General features: G+C 50.9%; 1 protein-coding gene across 5 annotated transcripts in view; it reads right to left on the bottom strand.

Annotated features, from left to right (window-relative positions):
- The window catches only part of DPP6 (dipeptidyl peptidase like 6), a 1,185,884-nt gene that overhangs the window by 19,721 nt on the left and 1,147,948 nt on the right, over window positions 1–18,215 (bottom strand). For all 5 annotated transcript variants that reach the window (XM_063641745.1, XM_055269771.2, XM_055269769.2 and 2 more), the window contains 2 exons: window positions 5,670–5,768; window positions 1,101–1,170 (listed from right to left, as the gene is read on the bottom strand). In XM_063641745.1, coding sequence (XP_063497815.1) covers window positions 1,101–1,170; window positions 5,670–5,768 — 169 coding nt within the window. The remainder of the gene's footprint in view (window positions 1–1,100; window positions 1,171–5,669; window positions 5,769–18,215) is intronic.

The following is an 18,215-nucleotide window of genomic DNA, read 5'->3' as shown; positions in this document are numbered from 1 at the left end:
GTGGGTGTGTGTGCATGTGCGTGTGCCTGTGTGTGGGTGCGTGTGTCTGCATGTGGCTGAGTGTGCATGCGTGGCTGCTGGGAAAGTGTGAAAGCAGTTCAGATATTAAGGAAAGTGGGTTAATTGCAAAATGGAATCAGCTATTGGAATCTGTGCCCTGGGGCGTTTCTATAATGGAATCTTTTTGCTATTTAGGGACTCAGCCCTCAGGAAAGGAGCCGGGCAAGACACCAGGGTTAATCAGAGCTCCACAGGCGCCGGCGTTTACTCAGGGGGTCACTGGCATCCCTAGCACAGCCCAGCGCTGGCCTCTGCTTCAGCCGGCTCTCCCAGGCTACAAGGGATGCAGGAGTTTCTCCTGCTCCATGGTCTTGAAATGACAGACCAGGAGGTGCATTGGGGCATTTGCTCAATGATCCGGGTGGCCCCCTCTGCACTGCCTTCCCGTTCGGTGTGAGCGCGTGGGCATCACCTAGACTCAGGGCTGTCAGGTGGCATTTGAACCTATGCACAGGGCACTGGGCCGGCTCCCAGCACTGAGTTCCCTAATCAGACCCAACACCTTCAAGGCATTTACAGAGCACAAAAAGTTGTTCTCAAAACTCAAACTGGAAGCTTTCTTAATGAACATAAGAAAGAGCTGAAAAAATTCTTTGCTGGTGAAGAAAGGGCATGCAGGGCAGTGGCCAGAAATGCCAGCCAGGCTCCAATTTGAGTGAGACCCACGGGCTCAGGGTGCGGGTCCCAGGCTCCGGCCAGCTTGTGTCTCTGTGTCTTGGGACCTGTCCCGTGCCTCCCTCCGGTGAGCCTGTCATGCAAGATGCCACTATGATGATCCCAGCAGCCTCGCTTTATGGTCACAGAACCTGAGGCAGCCTGGGGAGAGGTGGTGGGTACACAGCACCCACTTTCCTTTAACCTCTGGGTGTCTCCAAGAGTCCTAAAGAACCTGACATTGGGCTAAACGATCTTATGTTTTCAGTTTGCAACAATATCATTTCTCCTGCTTATCTTTTCTTAAGAGTTCAATATTCATTTATCATGGGTGTCATGGAGCCCCACAGCGAGCACCAGGGAAAGACAGACATGACGATACTTACACCACCAGGAGCAGAGGGTAGTGGGTGGTGTCGGTGAAGGTTGCTGGCTTCAGGATCTGCATGGGCAGGTCTGGGGAGAAGCAGAGCACAGCACGGGTTAGGTGGCAACGCTGGCCACGGGGTATCAGGCATGCCCTTGGGTGACCGTGGGGGTGAGGGTGCTCTGGATGGGGCCTGAGGGGAAGCCCACAGGCAGAGACTGGCCCAGGGTTTTCATCCTGAGGACTCTGGCCTGCTGCACGGCCTTGGGCAAGTCACCGAACCTGTGTGAAGCTTCATTTCTCTGAAGCTTCCATTCAGTCTTGCATATGGGAGCGCACTGAATGCACAGAAGACTCGATGGCCTGGGCACTTGCTAGCAGCAGAGTTTCAGGCGGGAAATATGGTGCCCTGGGAGCAGGCAGGCTGCCTGCAGCAACAAAGCATCTCTCAGCATCTGATCGGGGCTGCTGGGGATGGATATTTGGGAGCAGGGAGGCAGGGAGAGGAAGAGACAGAGTATCGGGGGAGACAGGGGGCCGCCTAGAGGGGAGAGGGTGCCAGCCCATGGCAGTGCCTCTGTGCAGAGCCGGTGGCTCTGTGGGTCTCGCTGTTGGCAGGTTTGTGCTGGGTGGCTCTGTGGCTCTGCTGCAGCCACAGCTAGAGGACGCCAGGGAAGGACGGTACAGCCCACTGGATCCCGCGGCTACCGAGGTCATTGGAGCTGGTCCTCAGCAGCATGAGATCCAGTGGGTGAGGGAGAGTGGGTAGGAACCAAACCTCAAAAACCTGCCTCACCAATTTCTTCTGCACCCCCCACCTCCCAACAAACCTTCCCATCCAAGTTGGAGTTTATTTATCGGTGTTAACTACGACCCAGATTACCAAAGGCACAGCAATTAAATTGGAATTAGTGGCTTTTCAATACAATTACTACACAGATACGCTGCAGGCTTGGGCGGCTGGCTGGGCAGCCAGCTCTGACCTGGTGTCTCATGACTGATTCGGGCTGAATGTTAATGGTTTGCAAATTGGCTCAATGGCCCAGGGACTGGCGGAGAGGCAGGCCTTGGACTTCATCATTTAAATTCCATAAAACACGGTCTGGGCTGCTCCCTGCCACTGATAAGCCCAAGGGCAGCCCTTGGAAACCGGGTTCTGACTGGCTGAAAACATTTCGGGGGAGCCCTTCTGGAAGATGTCCCACTTTTCTAAAACATAAAAAATAAAGAAAAGCATTAGCCTCCGGTAGCACAAAGTGAAAAAACAAAACCAAGCCAGGTCGGTAGGGCTGACATCTTTCAGATTTCCTGCGATCCCTAAGGGGGTCTTCCTGATGCCAGGCTCATACAGGTGCCCCACATCCTCTCCTGGCATCTGTACCCACCTACCTTTCAAGGAAACCCCCTGCTGGACAGAGTGTGTGGCAAGGGTGGGAAAGCTGGCTTTGTGCTTCGAAAGGTCTTTTCTGCATTTCCTAAGAGGAAGGGATGACAGTCACACACCAGGGCTGCAGGCTTGGGAAGCATTACTGGGACAGCAGTGGGTAGAGTGGGCTGGAGGAGGAGGCCAGGCCTAAGGAGCTCAGAAAGGGATCTTGCCAGGGTGACGGCCTGGCCGCCAAGGCTGCAGAGGAGCCTCGAGCTGAGAACAGAGGAGCTTCAGAGACACGCCGGGGCAATGGTCTCTCCACTGGGCTGGGGTGATACACACATTTCCTTCTTTTCTTACTTTTTGTGAGATGGAGTCTCATTCTGTCACCCATGCTGGAGTACAGTGGTGCGATCTCGGCTCACTGCAACCTCTGCCTCCTGGGTTCAAGTGATTCTCCTGCCTCAGCCACCCCAGTAGCTGGAATTACAAGTGTGCACCACCACACCCAGCTACCTTTTGTATTTTTAGTAGAGACAGAGTTTCACCATGTTGGCCAGGCTGGTCTTGAACTCCTGACCTCAAGTGATCCACATGCCTCAGCCTCCCAAAGTGCTGGGATTACAGGCATAAGCCACCGTGACTGGCCATTACACACATTTCTTGGCCAAAGCAGATTGTCACAGCCTCCATTTTTTGTTTGTTTGTTTGTTTTTTGTTTTTTGAGACAGAGTCTTACTCTGTTGCCAAGGCTGGAGTGCAGTGGCGCGATCTCGGCTCACTGCAACCTCTGCCTTCTAGGTTCAAGTGATTCTCGTGCCTCAGCCTCCCAAGTAACTGGGACTACAGGCACGTGCCATCACGCCTGGCTAATTTTTGTATTTTTTGTAGAGATGGGGTTTTACCACGTTGGCCAGGCTTGTCTTGAACTCCTGACCTCAAGTGATCTGCCTGCCTCGGCCTCCCAAAGTAATGGGAATACAGGCATAAGCCACCATGCCCAGCCCTTGTTTATGGTTTTCTTGAATTTCTCTTCCTCCTCCTCTAGGCTGGGCATGATGGCTGACACCTGTAATCCTGGCACTTTGGGGGACTGAGGCAGGATTGCTTGAGCCCAGTAGTTCAAGACCAGTTTGGGCAACATAGTGATACCCTGTCTCTACTAAAAAAAAAAAAAAAAAAAAAGAATTAGTTGGGCATGTGGCCTGCCTGTGGTCCTAGCTACTCAGGAGGCTGAGGTGGGAGGATCACTTGAGGTTGGGAGGTCAAGGCTGCAGTAACCCACTGCACTCCAGCCTGGGGGACAGAGTGAGACTATCTCACACACAGACACACACAAAATTATTCTTTCTTCTAGACCATTCCCTACTCATTTCCTTCATGCCCCCTTCCCTGGCGTGGTCACCTTCAGGGTATTTTAAGAGAGAGAGCCTTTGGACATGTGAGTGTGTTGGGGGCAGGGGTGGGGGTGGGGGTGGGAGCAGATCTGAAGTGCATCAAAATTCCAGAATGTTCTGACTTTCAAAGGTGAATGCAATGTCCAGAAAAGTTGTGATAGAGCATAGCTTCCTATGGCCAAATGGCGGGGCCGGGAGTTTTTGGCCCGGACCTGTGGTGGGCTGCAGGGAGGGTGTGGTGAGCACGGGGGAGCGAGGGTCCCTGTGCAGGGCCCACACCTGGGCTGTCCTGCAAGCTGGGACTCCAGGGCAGCCTCCAGACCCAGCCACACTGAACTGCACTTGCCCTTGCCTAAGACCCCTTATGTTGCCCTCTTCTCTGGATTGCACTGTCTCCTCTTGTGAGCCCACCTGATGCTGACTCCAGGGACCATGTTCAAGTCCCATGTTCCATGAGCATTCCCACACGTCCCCAGCCCAGTCTCATGCTCTTCTCTGAACTCTCGTGCTGTTTGCTTTCTGCTCTACACAACGCAGCTTTGCAGCACGTACTGTTTGGGGGACCTGTTTTTGTTTCATGGGGTGAGCCTTGGCTCCTGCTCTTGGGAGCTGAGTCTGTTAGGTGGTTGTGTCTCCTCTAAGCTGCTGAGCACAAGGGGGCTGCCAGCGAATACGCTAGGCCCCAGGCGACATGCCTCTGTCTAGTATCAGGGAAGGGCAGACAAAGAGGTTCCAGAGACAGTCTGGGGATGGCAAATGCAAGGTGTGTGGCTCCTCCCCTCTGCCCCTTCAGCTCAGTGTTCCTTATCAGCCTCAACACGCTTTCCCCCTGAGCTCTGGAAACCTTCCCTTTCAACAAAGAGCTCCTGCAGTTACTAACAGTCAGTCAGAGTTTGCACATGAGGGAAACCGGTTTACAGCCTCAGAGGTGATGGGTAAGCAGTGTCTGCACGAATGACTCAAAGACAACTTCAAGGTTTGAAGTCTCAGTTATTTGACACCAACCTACCACCAAAAGGCTGCTGTGCATAGATGTGGAGAAGTCTGGAGGGGGACAGAGTTCTGGGGGAAGACAGTGAAATCCGCTGTGGGCATTTTACACTTGGGGTTTCCAAGAGTAACTACCTGGTGGGCAGTTAGGACACAGGGCCAGCCAGGTTGACTTGGGAGCCATCTGTGCAGAGGTGGGAGTTGAGGCTCCGAGGCTCTGCCTCCCTCCTGGAGCTGTGAGTCCAGGTCCAGCTAATGCTCTGGGGTGTTTAGTGCTTAGCAATGCCTAGCACAGAGTCAGTGCCCAGGAGAACTTACCGAATGACTGGAGGGACAGTTCAAGGAAAGAAGGGCACAGGCAGAGAAAGGCAGAGAGAAGCATTTCCTAGGGAGTAACAACACTCAAACCTCCTTGCGTAAACCCCGGCTGCAAGGATGCCCCTCGTCAGCCCATAATCCGCCAGCTGATGAGGCAGGAAGGACTTCAGATGGCACAGAAAGGGAATTTCCAGAGGGAAGAGGTTTTTCTGGACGGTGTCTTGACACGGTCACCAAAGAAGGAGAGCGTTGGAGTCTGTGATCTTGCTTTGAAGCAATTGTCAGCCTCTCAGGGAGAGAGATCTGTGCCCTGCTTTTTTTGGTTTTGTCACCAGAGTGAGCATCTTGGTTCTGAACACAAGACACTCCATGCCAGAGGAGCTGAGGGGCAAAGATACACCCCCGTGCTTGGGGAGCCTTCCTTGCACGGCGCCTGCTGCTGATGACTGCACTGTGTCAGAGCCCACATTTTCTTTTTTTCTTTCTTTTTAAAGGGGAAAAACGTAGTACTTACTATAATCATCAATCTCGATGTTCCTGTATTCCACTTTAGGCATCTGTCGGTCATTTATGGCCTTCTTGACATGTTCATTTGTTTCTAGGTCAAACATTTCTGAAAGAGAGGAAACAGGGACACGCTGAGATGCAGTGGTCACTCACGGAGGACCTCTGTGGGCCGTGGCTCTTCATGTGCGTAACCGCTACTTTCATCAGCCTCAGAGGTGGTTATTATTATTTCTAGTGTCCAGACCAAGAAACTGGGCATTAAAAAACATGCTCAAGTTATGCGCTCAAAAGCCTAGACTCAGATCTAGAATTTGGGCGGATTAAAGATTCTCCCCACCGTCTTCGGCTTTCTCCTTCCCCCACCAGAGGTTTTTGTTCTCTGTGGCGTCACACGCACAGGTTTTGGTATGATTCTTCCCATGACTGCTGGTTTTAAGGAAACCTATATTACACATCTGTTAGGACAAATGGTTTTCCAAAAATTGTGGCCATAATAACCAGAAAAGGAAAGGTGGGTAGAAACTAGGGTATCATCTTTATTAAATGTTCCCAGAAATAAAATGGATTCCGGTCTGTCTCCAAAAACAGAAGATAAGCTGGTCTCTGGAGAGACTTTAACTTCGATGACTGTATTTATGGACAGTGGAGTCATGTGAGCCTCGCTTCACACTGCGGCGGGACTGGCTGTCCTCCCTCCGTGGCAGAGACCAAGGTCAGTTCTGCACTGTGGTGTGGATGCGCTGGACCTTTGTGCCTCAGGCCACGACAGCACAGACATGCCCTGGTTACCTATTTCTTCAGATGCAAAGAAGTCCCCTGAGGAACCCACTCTGTTCATGTACTGAAATGGCCATTCTACATCATTTCACCATCTGACGTGTCATAAAAACCACCCAACTTCCTTTCTCCCTTCTCACACTAAGCCTACACATGGGGATAACTCGTGGTTCATTGTGAAAGGGAATTTTTCTGCAAGGAACTTTGCCTTTGGCTCACCAAATCACTTTGAAGCAGCTGCAATTTGTGCATTTGTTTAAAGAGTAAACAAATTGATCACAAACAACGCTAGAATGGATGTCCGACCATCCTCCCATATAACGCCCTTGAAAAAAAAAAAGCTGCTCTGCAGGTGGGCGCTTCTCCAGGGCAGCTGGAGGTCAAATGACCACCCATCGCTAGGAGACTCTGGACGTGTGGCTTTGTGTGGAGAACATGGGGCTGTGGCTTTATTCAAGAACTCTGCCCGGCAGGCCTGGCAACCTTCTGTAGAGGAACAGAGGGAAATGGAAGCTCCCCGCGCTTGTGATGAGTAAATAAAATGAAAATGACTTGCAAGTTGCTGGACACATATTTGAATATTGAGTTCTGATAAACAATAAGGGGAGACATGGTGACAATAGTTTTCAAACAGGTAGAGTTTTAACAAATCTGATGTTAGAACACCACTGGGCAAGATTCCGAACACCATGTAGCATGTGAGAAACATGTCCCTTGCAGGACACGTGTCCCAGCAGGAAACACAGCTGCGTCTGCAAGGGGTGTCTGCGATGGTGAAGTCTAAGGGAAGTCCAAGTAGACTTGACCTGAACTCTGAGACCCAAAGACTTGGCTGCGGAGTTGGCGCACTCTCTCTCGCAGTCATGCTGTCGAGTTAGGGGAGGCGCACTCCACCCCAAGGGGCCTGCAGGCCCCTGCGCCAGCTTCACAGCCTCAGCCCACGTTCCTAATGGATGGGGGACAGCACTCATTGGTGCTGAGTCCAAATGCCCTCAGCCTGGGCATTTGGACTGCCCGGTAATGAAGAGAACAGCATTTCCCAAGCTCTTTGCTGCCCCAGGGCCTTTGCACGTGCTGCCCTGTGTTTGAAATCTTCCTTGCTAGCTCCTTCTCCTCCATCAACGCAAGCGTTACCTCCTCCAAGAGGGACCTGACCACCCTATCTCAGGCACCTGTCAAGCTCTCTGGATACACTTAACACCAAATGAAAGTTTTGGTCATTTTCCTGGCAGCAAATCCTTCTCCCTACCCCCCACCAAGGTATCAGTGTTCAGTCCCATCCCAGGGACAAAATGCACTAGTTTTGAGTACCCTGGGTAGATGGGTTTGTGGAAAATCAATTCATATCTTGGAAATTAAGCATCTTTAGATGGTAACGAGTCTGGGTTTCCACCCAAGTCTTTCTCCTTGTTCCCATGTGGCCCCAGGAAACTAAACAGGACCGAGAGGTCCTCCTGAGTGTCTCAGGAAGCTGCAAAGGTCTCCAAGGCTCAGACCTCTTGAATGGTAAGAGTTGGAAAAACTGAGGCCGGACTATCAACCAGTGTTTCCCACACAGCTCAGACCCGAGGACCCAAAACAAACTGCATTAAATTGATGGAAAAGTTTCTGGTGTTTAGAAATTGATGTAAAAGTTTCTGGTGTTTAGAAGTTGATGGAAAAGTTTCTGGTGTTTAGAAATTGATGTAAAAGTTTCTGGTGTTTAGAAATTGATGGAAAAGTTTCTGATGTTTAGGAGACTAATGATGAGCCTAAGTTAATTCACTCGACTCTGAGACAATGAGGCAATTCATCCACACGCTCCAAATTCCAGCTTATTGTAGGAGACCAGTGCCTCGATCTCATGAGGTCATCTCGACGCCTCAGCTGTAACCCTTGGAGAACCTGTGATCTTTGCTGCTCTGCTGGCAGGAGCAAAGGTAGAAAGACCCTCCCAACGAGAACAGAGATGGGCTGCTTGCTATCAGTTAGCTTCTGCTTCTGGGTCTCAGAAAGGGCTTCAGCTGGAGGGTCTGCTGGTGTCAAGAGCCTGTCTGGATGGCTAAATCTCAAACTGAGAGAAAATGGGGACAGACCCTCTTACAGCTGGTTAAAGTACGCTCTTGTCTCCATATATACGCATGTGAATTTGATGTTTCAGGCATCAGTGTGTGATCTCAAATGCTGATCATGAAGGAGAAGGTTAAACTCAGGGAGCAATGTTGTTCTGCTGCCTACTGAGTTAAGCTTGCCTAGAGCTAACGGAACACAGGCTGGCCACCAAACACCCCGTTACCAGTTTCTGGATCTGAGAGTTCTGGCTTCATGTGGGAACGCACCAGGTTCTAATCGCTCACGGACTACACAGGCTGCATGTGAATACCTCGTTCCTCTCTATTGAAATCCCACCCTTCACGGGAAAGCACCAAAGCAACAGACTATTAAATTTAGTTAAATATTAGATTTCTCATTTAATGATTGCCCACACAACTGGTTTTATCAGCAGAGAGCTGACTGTCCCACAGGGGACTTGAGTTAAGCCATTTTATTTGTTCCCATAATTGCATTCAAAGAGGGCAGGAGCTCAGCAGAGAAATAAGAAAAGATCGGCATATTCCCTGAAGGACTCTTCTTTTGACCTCAGGGCAGTGGGGACCGCCAGTCTGGAGCGTACAAATGGCCACTCCTTAATTAAATGTGAGCCCCCTCTAATATTTGGTGGAATTAGCTATTATCAGATCTGGACACAGCGAGACCGCACAGACTCAGGTCTGCCCATGAGGCTGCTTCCCTCGCGGCGCCCCGTGGGCAGGTCGTGGTTTAGCTGTGCACTGTTGCAAGACATGCTTCCAAGTGGCCCAGCAGGTTCAGGGGATTGGTGGAATCGCCACTGTGCTAAATTTTGGAAAATTGGTGACCAGATCCAATGAACACCAATAGGCAACGGATCTAAAAGAGGAGGAGAGCAGCCCCTTCCCTTTCTCACATTTCTACAAGAAATAGAACTGCAGGATGGTGTGTGCACGCGGAGGCTTAGGCAGAAGTCTCTCCGGCATCTCCCTGTTGCCTTGGCCTGACTTTCCCTGCCTGGGTTTTCTGTGCCTTTGTAGTCCAGGCCTCTCCTGCTGTATTTCTGCTCACTTCTCATGTGCACCTTCCCCTGCGGCCATCAGTAGGACCCCACTCTGCCCTACCTCACCCCCTCCCTGTGCTCTTGCGGCTGCCATCTGCTCACCCCAGGGCTACACCATCAGTCATATTCGAAGACCAGATTCAGGCCCAGAGCCTGCATGACTACTGTTTAAACTTACTCACCTTAACTGGAAATCTCTTTTCTCTGAGCTCCATTTTTGTTTTTTGAGACGGTCTTGCACCCAGGTTGGAGTGCAGTGGTGAAATCCTAACTCACTGCAGCCTCGAACTCCTGGGCTCAAGCAATCCTCCCACCTTAGCCTCCTGAGCAGCTGGGACTACAGGCATACACCACCATACCCGGCTAAATTTTGTAATTTTTGCAGAGGTAGGGTCTCACTATGTTGCCCAGGCTAGTCTCAAACTCCTGGACTCAAGAGATCTCCCTTGCTGGGTGCAGTGGCTCACACCTGTAATCCCAACTCCATCTCTACAAAATATAAAAATAAAAAAATCCAGGCATGGTGGCACACACTTGTGGTCCCAGTTACTCAGGAGGCTGAGGTGGGAGGACAGCTTGAGCCCTGGAGGTAGAGGCTGCAGGGGAGGATAGCTTGAGCTGTGATCGCACCACTGCACTTGAGCCGAGGTGAAAGAGCAAGACCCCATCTCAAAAAAAAAAAAAATACCATGAAAGGATTGTAGAATCTTGGGGCCAAGATGCTAAATATTACATTTCTTAAAATCATATTGTCCCTCCCTCCACATATACATGCAGTGATCAACAGAGACATGCTTTATGAACAAAATAGAAAAGACAAAGGAGAGGGTTCGGGTGCGGCGGCTCACGTCTGCAATCACAGTGCTTTGGGAGGCCAAGGGAGGAGGATCACTCGAGTCCAGGAGTCCGAGACCAACCTGGGCAACATAGGGAGACCTGGTCTCCCCAGAGAAAAATGTAAAAATTAGCCAGGCATGGTGATGCATGCCTGTAGTCCCAGCTACTTGTGGGGCTGAGGTGGGAGGATTGCTTGAGCCCAGGAGGTCAACAAAGAACAAGAGGTCCTCCCACCTTGGTGGGATTACAGGTGTGAGCCACGGCACCCAGCCTCTTTTCTCTGAACTCCGAATGTTGAGTTGTTAGAGTCAGTCTGACACAGTTTGGGCAACTGTTGTTCTTTTTGCCATATCTTTTTTCCTCCAGCCAGATTTTAAGCAACTTGAGGGCAGGGTCCCAGTAGGTGGCATTTATTTTTGGTCCTTCTAGCATCACACTAGGCCCATGGCAGGTGTTCGATGCCAGAGGAGTTGTGCATTGAGGGGACTCATGTGTGTGTCCTCCAGCCCACAGATGAGTGGGTGCAGTGGCTGGCACAGTGCCCAGCCTGCAGGTGCTCCTCGAGGCACCGAGAGCTGCTGGGTGGCAGTGAAGCCCAGCTTTCCTCCCGCATTAGGTAATAGAGAGGAAGAAGCACCTGCAGACCTCCTGCAGGGCGTGCAGCTCCGTGCGTGGCTTGCTTTCCACTCTGTGTTAGCCAAATGCCAGCTCGCCCACCCAAATGCTGGACTGAAGTCTAACACGTTCCAACAGCAAATCTGCAAACATTCCACCCACCAGGACAGCTGCTCACGCGTGCACCCCTGTGGGTCCAGAAGATTCCAAGCGCAGACACATGGTGGGATTCAGGAGACCAGTTCCCAGGCTCTCTGCATCCATAGGAGCCTGCTGGCAAACGTGCTGTGAATGGACATGCCTGATTAGCTCCAAGGAGCTGCTCCATTCCCGTGCCCCTTTCATCATGGCCTCACACAGGCGTCACGAGGGCAAGGAAGGCCTTGGAGCCCCCTCGTCTGTCCCTGGGGCATCTTGTACACAGGTGGGCTCCACATGAAGGATGAGGGGCCACCGAGGCTGAGTTGAGTAAGAGAACTCCCCCAGTAATGGGTAAGGGCCCCCAGGGACATGGGCGGCTTGTCATCCTTTGATTGTAACAAAACTGAAGGGGAATCTCACCGAGCTAAAAATCAATAGATCATTGAAAATAATCCTTAATGACAGAGAATGGGTGGGCCACAATGTTTTGGCATATAGCTCAGGAGTTCAGAGAAAATGGCACTGCTGTAACAAGACTCCTCTCTCTCCATTTATTTACATGAACACATTTTCAGACATTCTACAGAAACAAAAAGAAGCGACCACCAAGTCAGATAAGACAAGAGTCCAGGAGTGCACACGTTTCTGACCAAGTCTTCTCTGGAAATGAGTCAGGTGTGCTCATGAACTGAGTGAAAAGCCACCACGCCCAGCTCACTAAGAGATGCATTTCAGAGCAATCAGAACTTTTTATGTCCAACAATTATCAAAGTATGTAATATATCCTAATTGCTTGATGTGAACAAGTGATAATTATGATAATAATTCCATCCAACAAGTAATGATTATGGCCTTGTGGTCACCGGAAATTAAAAAGAAAAGACCTTTAAAATATTTCCAACATTAAATGACATTAGGACAGAATTCTGGGGTGATGGGCCAAGAAATGGAAGGTAAATATCAGCTCGAGGAGGAAAAGGAAGGATGTAAAGCTAAGAAGAACTTGTTCCAGAAATGTTTAACTGGGCGGTGGTAGGCATCAAACTGCCACAATACATAGATATCATAGATATCATATATAATAATTTTATTTTAAAATAAAATACAATATGCTAAAAACTTACTTTATACAGCTTTGAATTAATGAGAAAAACTTTAGGTGACAACTTAAAAATGTGTAGGGGAAACATGATTTTTCAAAAATTCTCTTAGGGATTCATGAGCAAAAACTACTTGAGGACTGATGGCCCAGTGACCTCTGTCTTGGCATGACTTGGCAAGATCCCCTCATATGAAGTCCACTTTATAACGAGACTTTCTCTCTTTGGCCACCAAATTGCCCCTTAAAATACTTGAAAGCTGTGGGTCTTAGGTAGAAACTTGCCCGATGCAGCTGTGTTAAGACACAGGGCTGAAGTTAGGCACCAGGCTGCTTTCGAAATGACAGGCTTTCTTTTTTTTTTCTTTTAACATTTACTTTCCTTCATCTTTTGACATTTTTAGTCTTTTTGGTTCTGCCCCATATGATCTGCAGGAAAGAGCTGGCTTTTATCTCCAGGTCTGAAACGGGTTCGTGCATTTGCTGGACGGCCCCAGCCTTGGTGGTGGCTCCACGGCTGTGATGGGGCAGCTGCCTGCTGTGTCCTGGCCGCTGTTTCTGAGCCAGGGCTCTGCCCAGTTGGCCTGCAGGGTGAGAGGCATGAGGACCTGCTCTCCAGACGCCCACCCAGTCGCCTGCTGCTGCACCCAAGGAGGCAGCAGGGCCGTTCCTTCTTTGTTAGGACTGGACAAGACCCAGGTTTTGAGGGCCACAGGCTGTAGGATTCTGCACGATGCTTCCCCACCCCAGCAAGTGCCACACTGCCCTGGACTGGATTGAGATGGCAGCTCTTCGGCCCCTTTCCAGGTGCATCTCTCTCTGCAGGGCCTGCAGAGGCAGCCCTCATTGGAGGCCCCCCTGCTGGTCCAGACTCCCATCCTTTCCACCATGGCCCCTAGCAGCCCTCCCATCTGCAACATGGGGTCCTTCCATCCATTCGCTGCACAGCGACCAGAAGCTTTTAGAGAGGAACGTCTGACAGTGCTCTTCCTGGGACCTGCAGGATGGCGGGCAAACTCCTCGGCGTGCAGCCTGACAGTGACATGAGGGCCCTCTGGAATGCCATGCTCCTGACGTCTCTCCATGTGTGGGTGCCCTGTGCTTGATGGAAGGGGAGCTGTGGGCACAGCCTCGACAGTCTAGGAGGGGGTCCCTCAGGGAGAAAGTGGGCAGGGGTAGGGGTGCTCCCAGCAGCATTGGTGCAAGAACAGAGGCTGGAAGCCAACTGCGTCTGGCGTTGCTTCATGGACCCACCTGGGCACGACTGGTGGTAGGGGCTGGTTTTGCTTTCTTATAAAAACCCAAATGAAGAGAGTAGGAGGTAGAGAAACCTAACTTTTGATGCCATAAAGGAGTGGGAACCAGGCCGCCTAGTGATCCCAAGCTCCCATGTGAGCTTGCGGGATGCCGTGGGGTGCTGTCAGCCAGCACAGCCAGCTCCAACCCCGCCACACACACGCTTCTCTGCGTGGCTGTGGGGCTGCATTGCAAGCCACACCACGATTTCGACTCCCACATGTCGAGTTGGCATCCGCGTCTCTAAGTGGGCCTGCCTCTCATAGTTACATTAAAGCCCGCAATGTATTGACTATGATTTTGTTGGTTTTTTATCCCAATACCTAAGTTGTTTGAATATCCAGGCACCAAATGAGTATAGGTTGGTCCCAACCATAATTACCTTCTTAAGGAAACAGCTTTTAAATAATTCAGAGTCACATCTGTGAACACCCCGCGGGCTCTGTTTGTAGATAAGATTTTCTAAAGAGGAAAAAAGTCAAATATTCCCAGGGTGGTTTTGGGGTCAGTGGGAGAGAGGAGGAGAAAGGACAAATAATTCTGAAACAGTAATTTCAAATTTCACAGCAGGGCTGGAAGAGGGTAGTATGATGAAGGCGGGTCCCAGCCTTCCGGAGCCCCCCTCGCTAGCTGATGCACAGCGCCAAGGCTACGCGCTGTAACAGAACGTGGGCCGCACCTCAGCTGCCAGTCATGGCATCACACAGCAGCTCAGGAGCCGGCTCCCCGAGACCTCCTGCCTTGCCCTGCCCAGCTGTAGGCCGAGACCTCCTGCCTTGCCCTGCCCAGCTGTAGGCCATGGGCCCTGCTTTCCTGGCTCAGCCCCACAGGGCGGGTTGGAAGCGCTGCTGCTTTGCGCACTCAGTTCACTAGAGGCGTGAGGTGCAAATGCCAGTGCTGGCACAACCTCACCAGGGCTGATCTAAACCAGAGGTGATTTTTGACCAGCAGCTCAGTGGTCACAGAGGCTGCTGCTGTGAGCACGTCTCCCAGGTGGCAGCAACGTGAAGGCCAGGAGATCCTGGGTCTTGGGGTCTGGGGCTGCCTTTCCCCCCGTGTCAGACATCTTGTATCAGCCCCCAGCCCACAGTCAAGGGCACCTGCTTGGAAGTCAGATAAGACAAGAGTCTAGGCCTCACCCTGAAGTTTGCTGTGGATCTCGGATAAATTGTTGAACCTCATAGGGTTGGTACAAGGAAGGGGTCTGGTGCTGTGTGCAGAGCCCAGAACTGCTGCTACAATTACATTCAAAAGAGAATAATGAATGGCCAGCCAAGGGCTGCTGCCTGGTGGGGGCTAAGGGGCTGCCATTACAGGGTGAAGTTCAAGGGCTGAGCTCTCCCAGTGCATGGAGTATGACCCCAGCCTGCTCATGGAGGCTGAGCTGCTGCAGGAAGCAGAGCCCTTAATTCCACGGGGTCCCCTACAGGTTTAAGAGCCATCAGGGCCTGAGGAGCATCTCTTCCCCGTGACGTGGAAGGCTTCTCAGAGCAGGAGAAGGTGCCGTGCCGCACGCTTACCCCAGAGCTGGCTCGGATGGGCCCCGGGGGTGGTGCACGGGCGGAGAAGGTGCTGAGAATGAGCTGCAGGTGTGACTGCTTCCGACTCCCCAGACTTCTCTCAATGGGAGTGCAGGCCAGGCGTCGCTCTGGATTTGCAGTTGTCCTTCAGGCCGCATGAGGGCAGGCGGCTGAGCAGCGCCGTGCAATGACCATATGTCTGGAGGAACAGGCTCCGTTGGAGCTGCACTGCCTGCATCCGAGATGCAACTCCACCGCTTTTGCTTCCTCGCTGCGTGCATGTGGCCCAATCACCTAATTTGCTGTGCCTCAGCTTCCTTAGCTGACAAGTGGGGATAATAGCAGTTCCTGCCTCACAGGCTGTTGTGAGGATGAAATGAGTTAAAATATGTAAAGTATTTGCCACAGCACCCAGCCCGGAGCAAGCGCTTGGTAAATGATGGTTGGGGCCACTATTGTTACTACCACGGCTCCCTGTGACCTCCAGCCTTTCTCTGGCCCCCTGATCAGAACACGGTCGTCTGAGATGTTCAGGATGTCCATCAGATGGAACAAGTACAAGTGGTGTGGGGTTTTGCAGAATCCTGACAATGCAGAACCACGAGTGGGCTGAGTGTTCGGATGAAACAGGCATCTGCAGGGATGGGTGACTCACTTCTTGCCTTTGTGGTGCTCCTGGAAGTCTTCCAGCGGCCTTTTCAATCGTGAAAGAGGACAACTGATCTCAAGCTTATCTGAGGCCCAAAAGCTGATGTGTGAAGTGCTGGCCTGACAATGGCTTTGTTGCCTGCCTGAGATGCACATCCACCCGCAAGCCACGTGCTGTGGACCCTTCATCCACTGCAGAGGCCACGAGGAGGCTCTGATGTGGTCCAACCGCACCACGAACAAGCTGCTGCTGGAACTGGGGTCCTGGAAGCACCAGGCACCTGCCTCCTCACCCAGGATGTGCCAGTTTGACAGACAAAATGAAAACTCAGTGCATTTTGTTTGGGGAGGACGCAGCTGGGTTGGAGATGGGCTGTGAAGCGCCGCAAGAGGACATCAGACATATCAAAACGTAAACACACCGAAGAAACCCCACACGCCTCCCACGGCAAACACCTGGAGGCTAGAACTCAGGGCTGGGCTTGGCACTTTACCAGGGCCTGCCACACTCACTCTTATTTCCCAGGTGGACTTGAACCATTCGGGCAGCTATGGTGTGCCAATCCTCAGGGATGGCTGTGCAAGGAAGGGACTTCAGGCACAGGGAAAATGCGGGTGTTCAGGAACGTGGAACCCCTCAAATCATGAAGTCTGAATGTAACATAGACACTGAGCAAGATGGGACCCCTACTGTCCTCCTGGGAATGGGAACGACAATCAACTCAGCCATATTTAATCATTTTTTTTTCCAAGTTAAAATGGCAGCTTAAGTCACCATCCTGAAAGAGCTTGAACTAAATTGACAGCCAGAAATGCAGAAACAGGCTAGGGCGGGGTGAAGTGTTCCTGGAGTTTGAATTAGGCTCCAGGAAACCCAGAGTCAAACACTGCTAGATAAATAGGCTTGTAAAATAAATGTGACCAAGATAATTCTAAATGCCGTCCAGTTTCCAATTAGTCAGCACTTTGCTGAGATCAAGCACAATGGTGTCACCTTCAGGTTCACTGTTAAATTTCACACAGAGAAGAAGGGAGTACAGGCATGTAACACCAGCCCCATCCTGTGTGCACAGTGCTTTTTATTTCTTAAACTACTGGGTCCCATCTCTTTGCTTCCGGGAGTCACAGTCACCAAAGTGACAGCTCAACTGCAAACGGCGAAATGCTTCCTAAAAAATTCCCATTTACGCAGCTCTGCGATGGATATGGATGGCAACCTAGGGCCTATGGTCTGTCAGTGTTGATTGGATTGATTGGTTAATGCAGTAGCCAGTCCCACAGAGGAAAAGAAGTGGTTATTTTGTTTCCCAGCAGAGTTAACAAAATTTCCTGGATCTTTGAGCACATTTGCGTGTTGCACTTGCTGGAAGACATTTGGTCAATTCTTACTGGGACTCTCTTCAAAGAATTGCACTTCAGCCCACCTATATATTACCTTATTTTTATAAATGGAACAAATGAAATATTTTCTCAACGATGTCACACACATCTAAGATATAGGCCGGCTTCATTTTCCTTCACACATGAGCCTTGGAAACTGTGTTGACTTGATCCAGCACCGTGGGAGCCTTTAGGAGCCCCAAGGACTGATCACATCCAGGCTGGAAGTGGCTTAGAAGCCAAAATCCATTTCCCAAAAGTAGGGACTATATTAACCTTTGAACGTGAATAGATTAACAATAGCTTCCCCCAAAGAAATAAAAAGCATTGAAGGGAATGACTTTTGTAAGAACAGCCATATGCCATATCACATTTTTCAAAGCTGAAAGATGCTTTTGCGTTTTTTATTAGACCACAGATAAGAAAAAACTTTTAAATTTGAAATAATTATAGATTCCTAGGAAGTTGCACAAATAGTACATAGAGTCCTGTGTCCCCACTTCCAGGGTCCCCAGTGGCGGCATCACACAGAGCCATCGGGCAACAGCTAACCCGGGAGGCTGCAATGCTGTGAGCTACACTGGACACCTTATCTAATTTCTACCAGACCATCGATTTTTAAGAAGGGGAAAACCTCACAAACATCAGAAAGGTGTCCACGGACTCTAAATTTTAGCAAATACTCAAAATGAAAATATACATTTGCTTAAGGAAAAAAAGATGTCACAGTTGAGGCTCTATGCAACATCTGCACTTTTCAGGGAAAATTCCACCTAAAGAGGTCTAGCACGGGTATTTTAAACATTCACTGTCATGCTGTAGTATGTCTGTCAGACTCCACCGACCCCAGGCCTTGGTGGAAGTTCTAGCCCGGCCTCTGCGGCCTCCTGGAGGGCTCTTCACAGCCTCGTGCCCATTAGAGTGGGCAGAGGGTGGGTGGATGCAGTGGGGAGGTGAGAGACCCAGGCAATCGCTCCCAACATCCTTCCGGGGATACCGCCTCCATTGCACAAATGGCCCGGATTCCCAAACCTCGCAGGTGAGGCTGGAAAGGGGCCTGGGAGCAGGTGAACCTCTTTGCTGGGGAAACCAGCCCCTCCTCTGGGGAGGAGGACAGGAAGGCCATCC

The sequence above is a fragment of the Symphalangus syndactylus genome, chromosome 6, assembly GCF_028878055.3.
Source record: "Symphalangus syndactylus isolate Jambi chromosome 6, NHGRI_mSymSyn1-v2.1_pri, whole genome shotgun sequence".
Classification (NCBI taxonomy): Eukaryota; Metazoa; Chordata; class Mammalia; order Primates; family Hylobatidae; genus Symphalangus; species Symphalangus syndactylus.
This window is presented reverse-complemented; position numbering and strand designations above follow the sequence as displayed.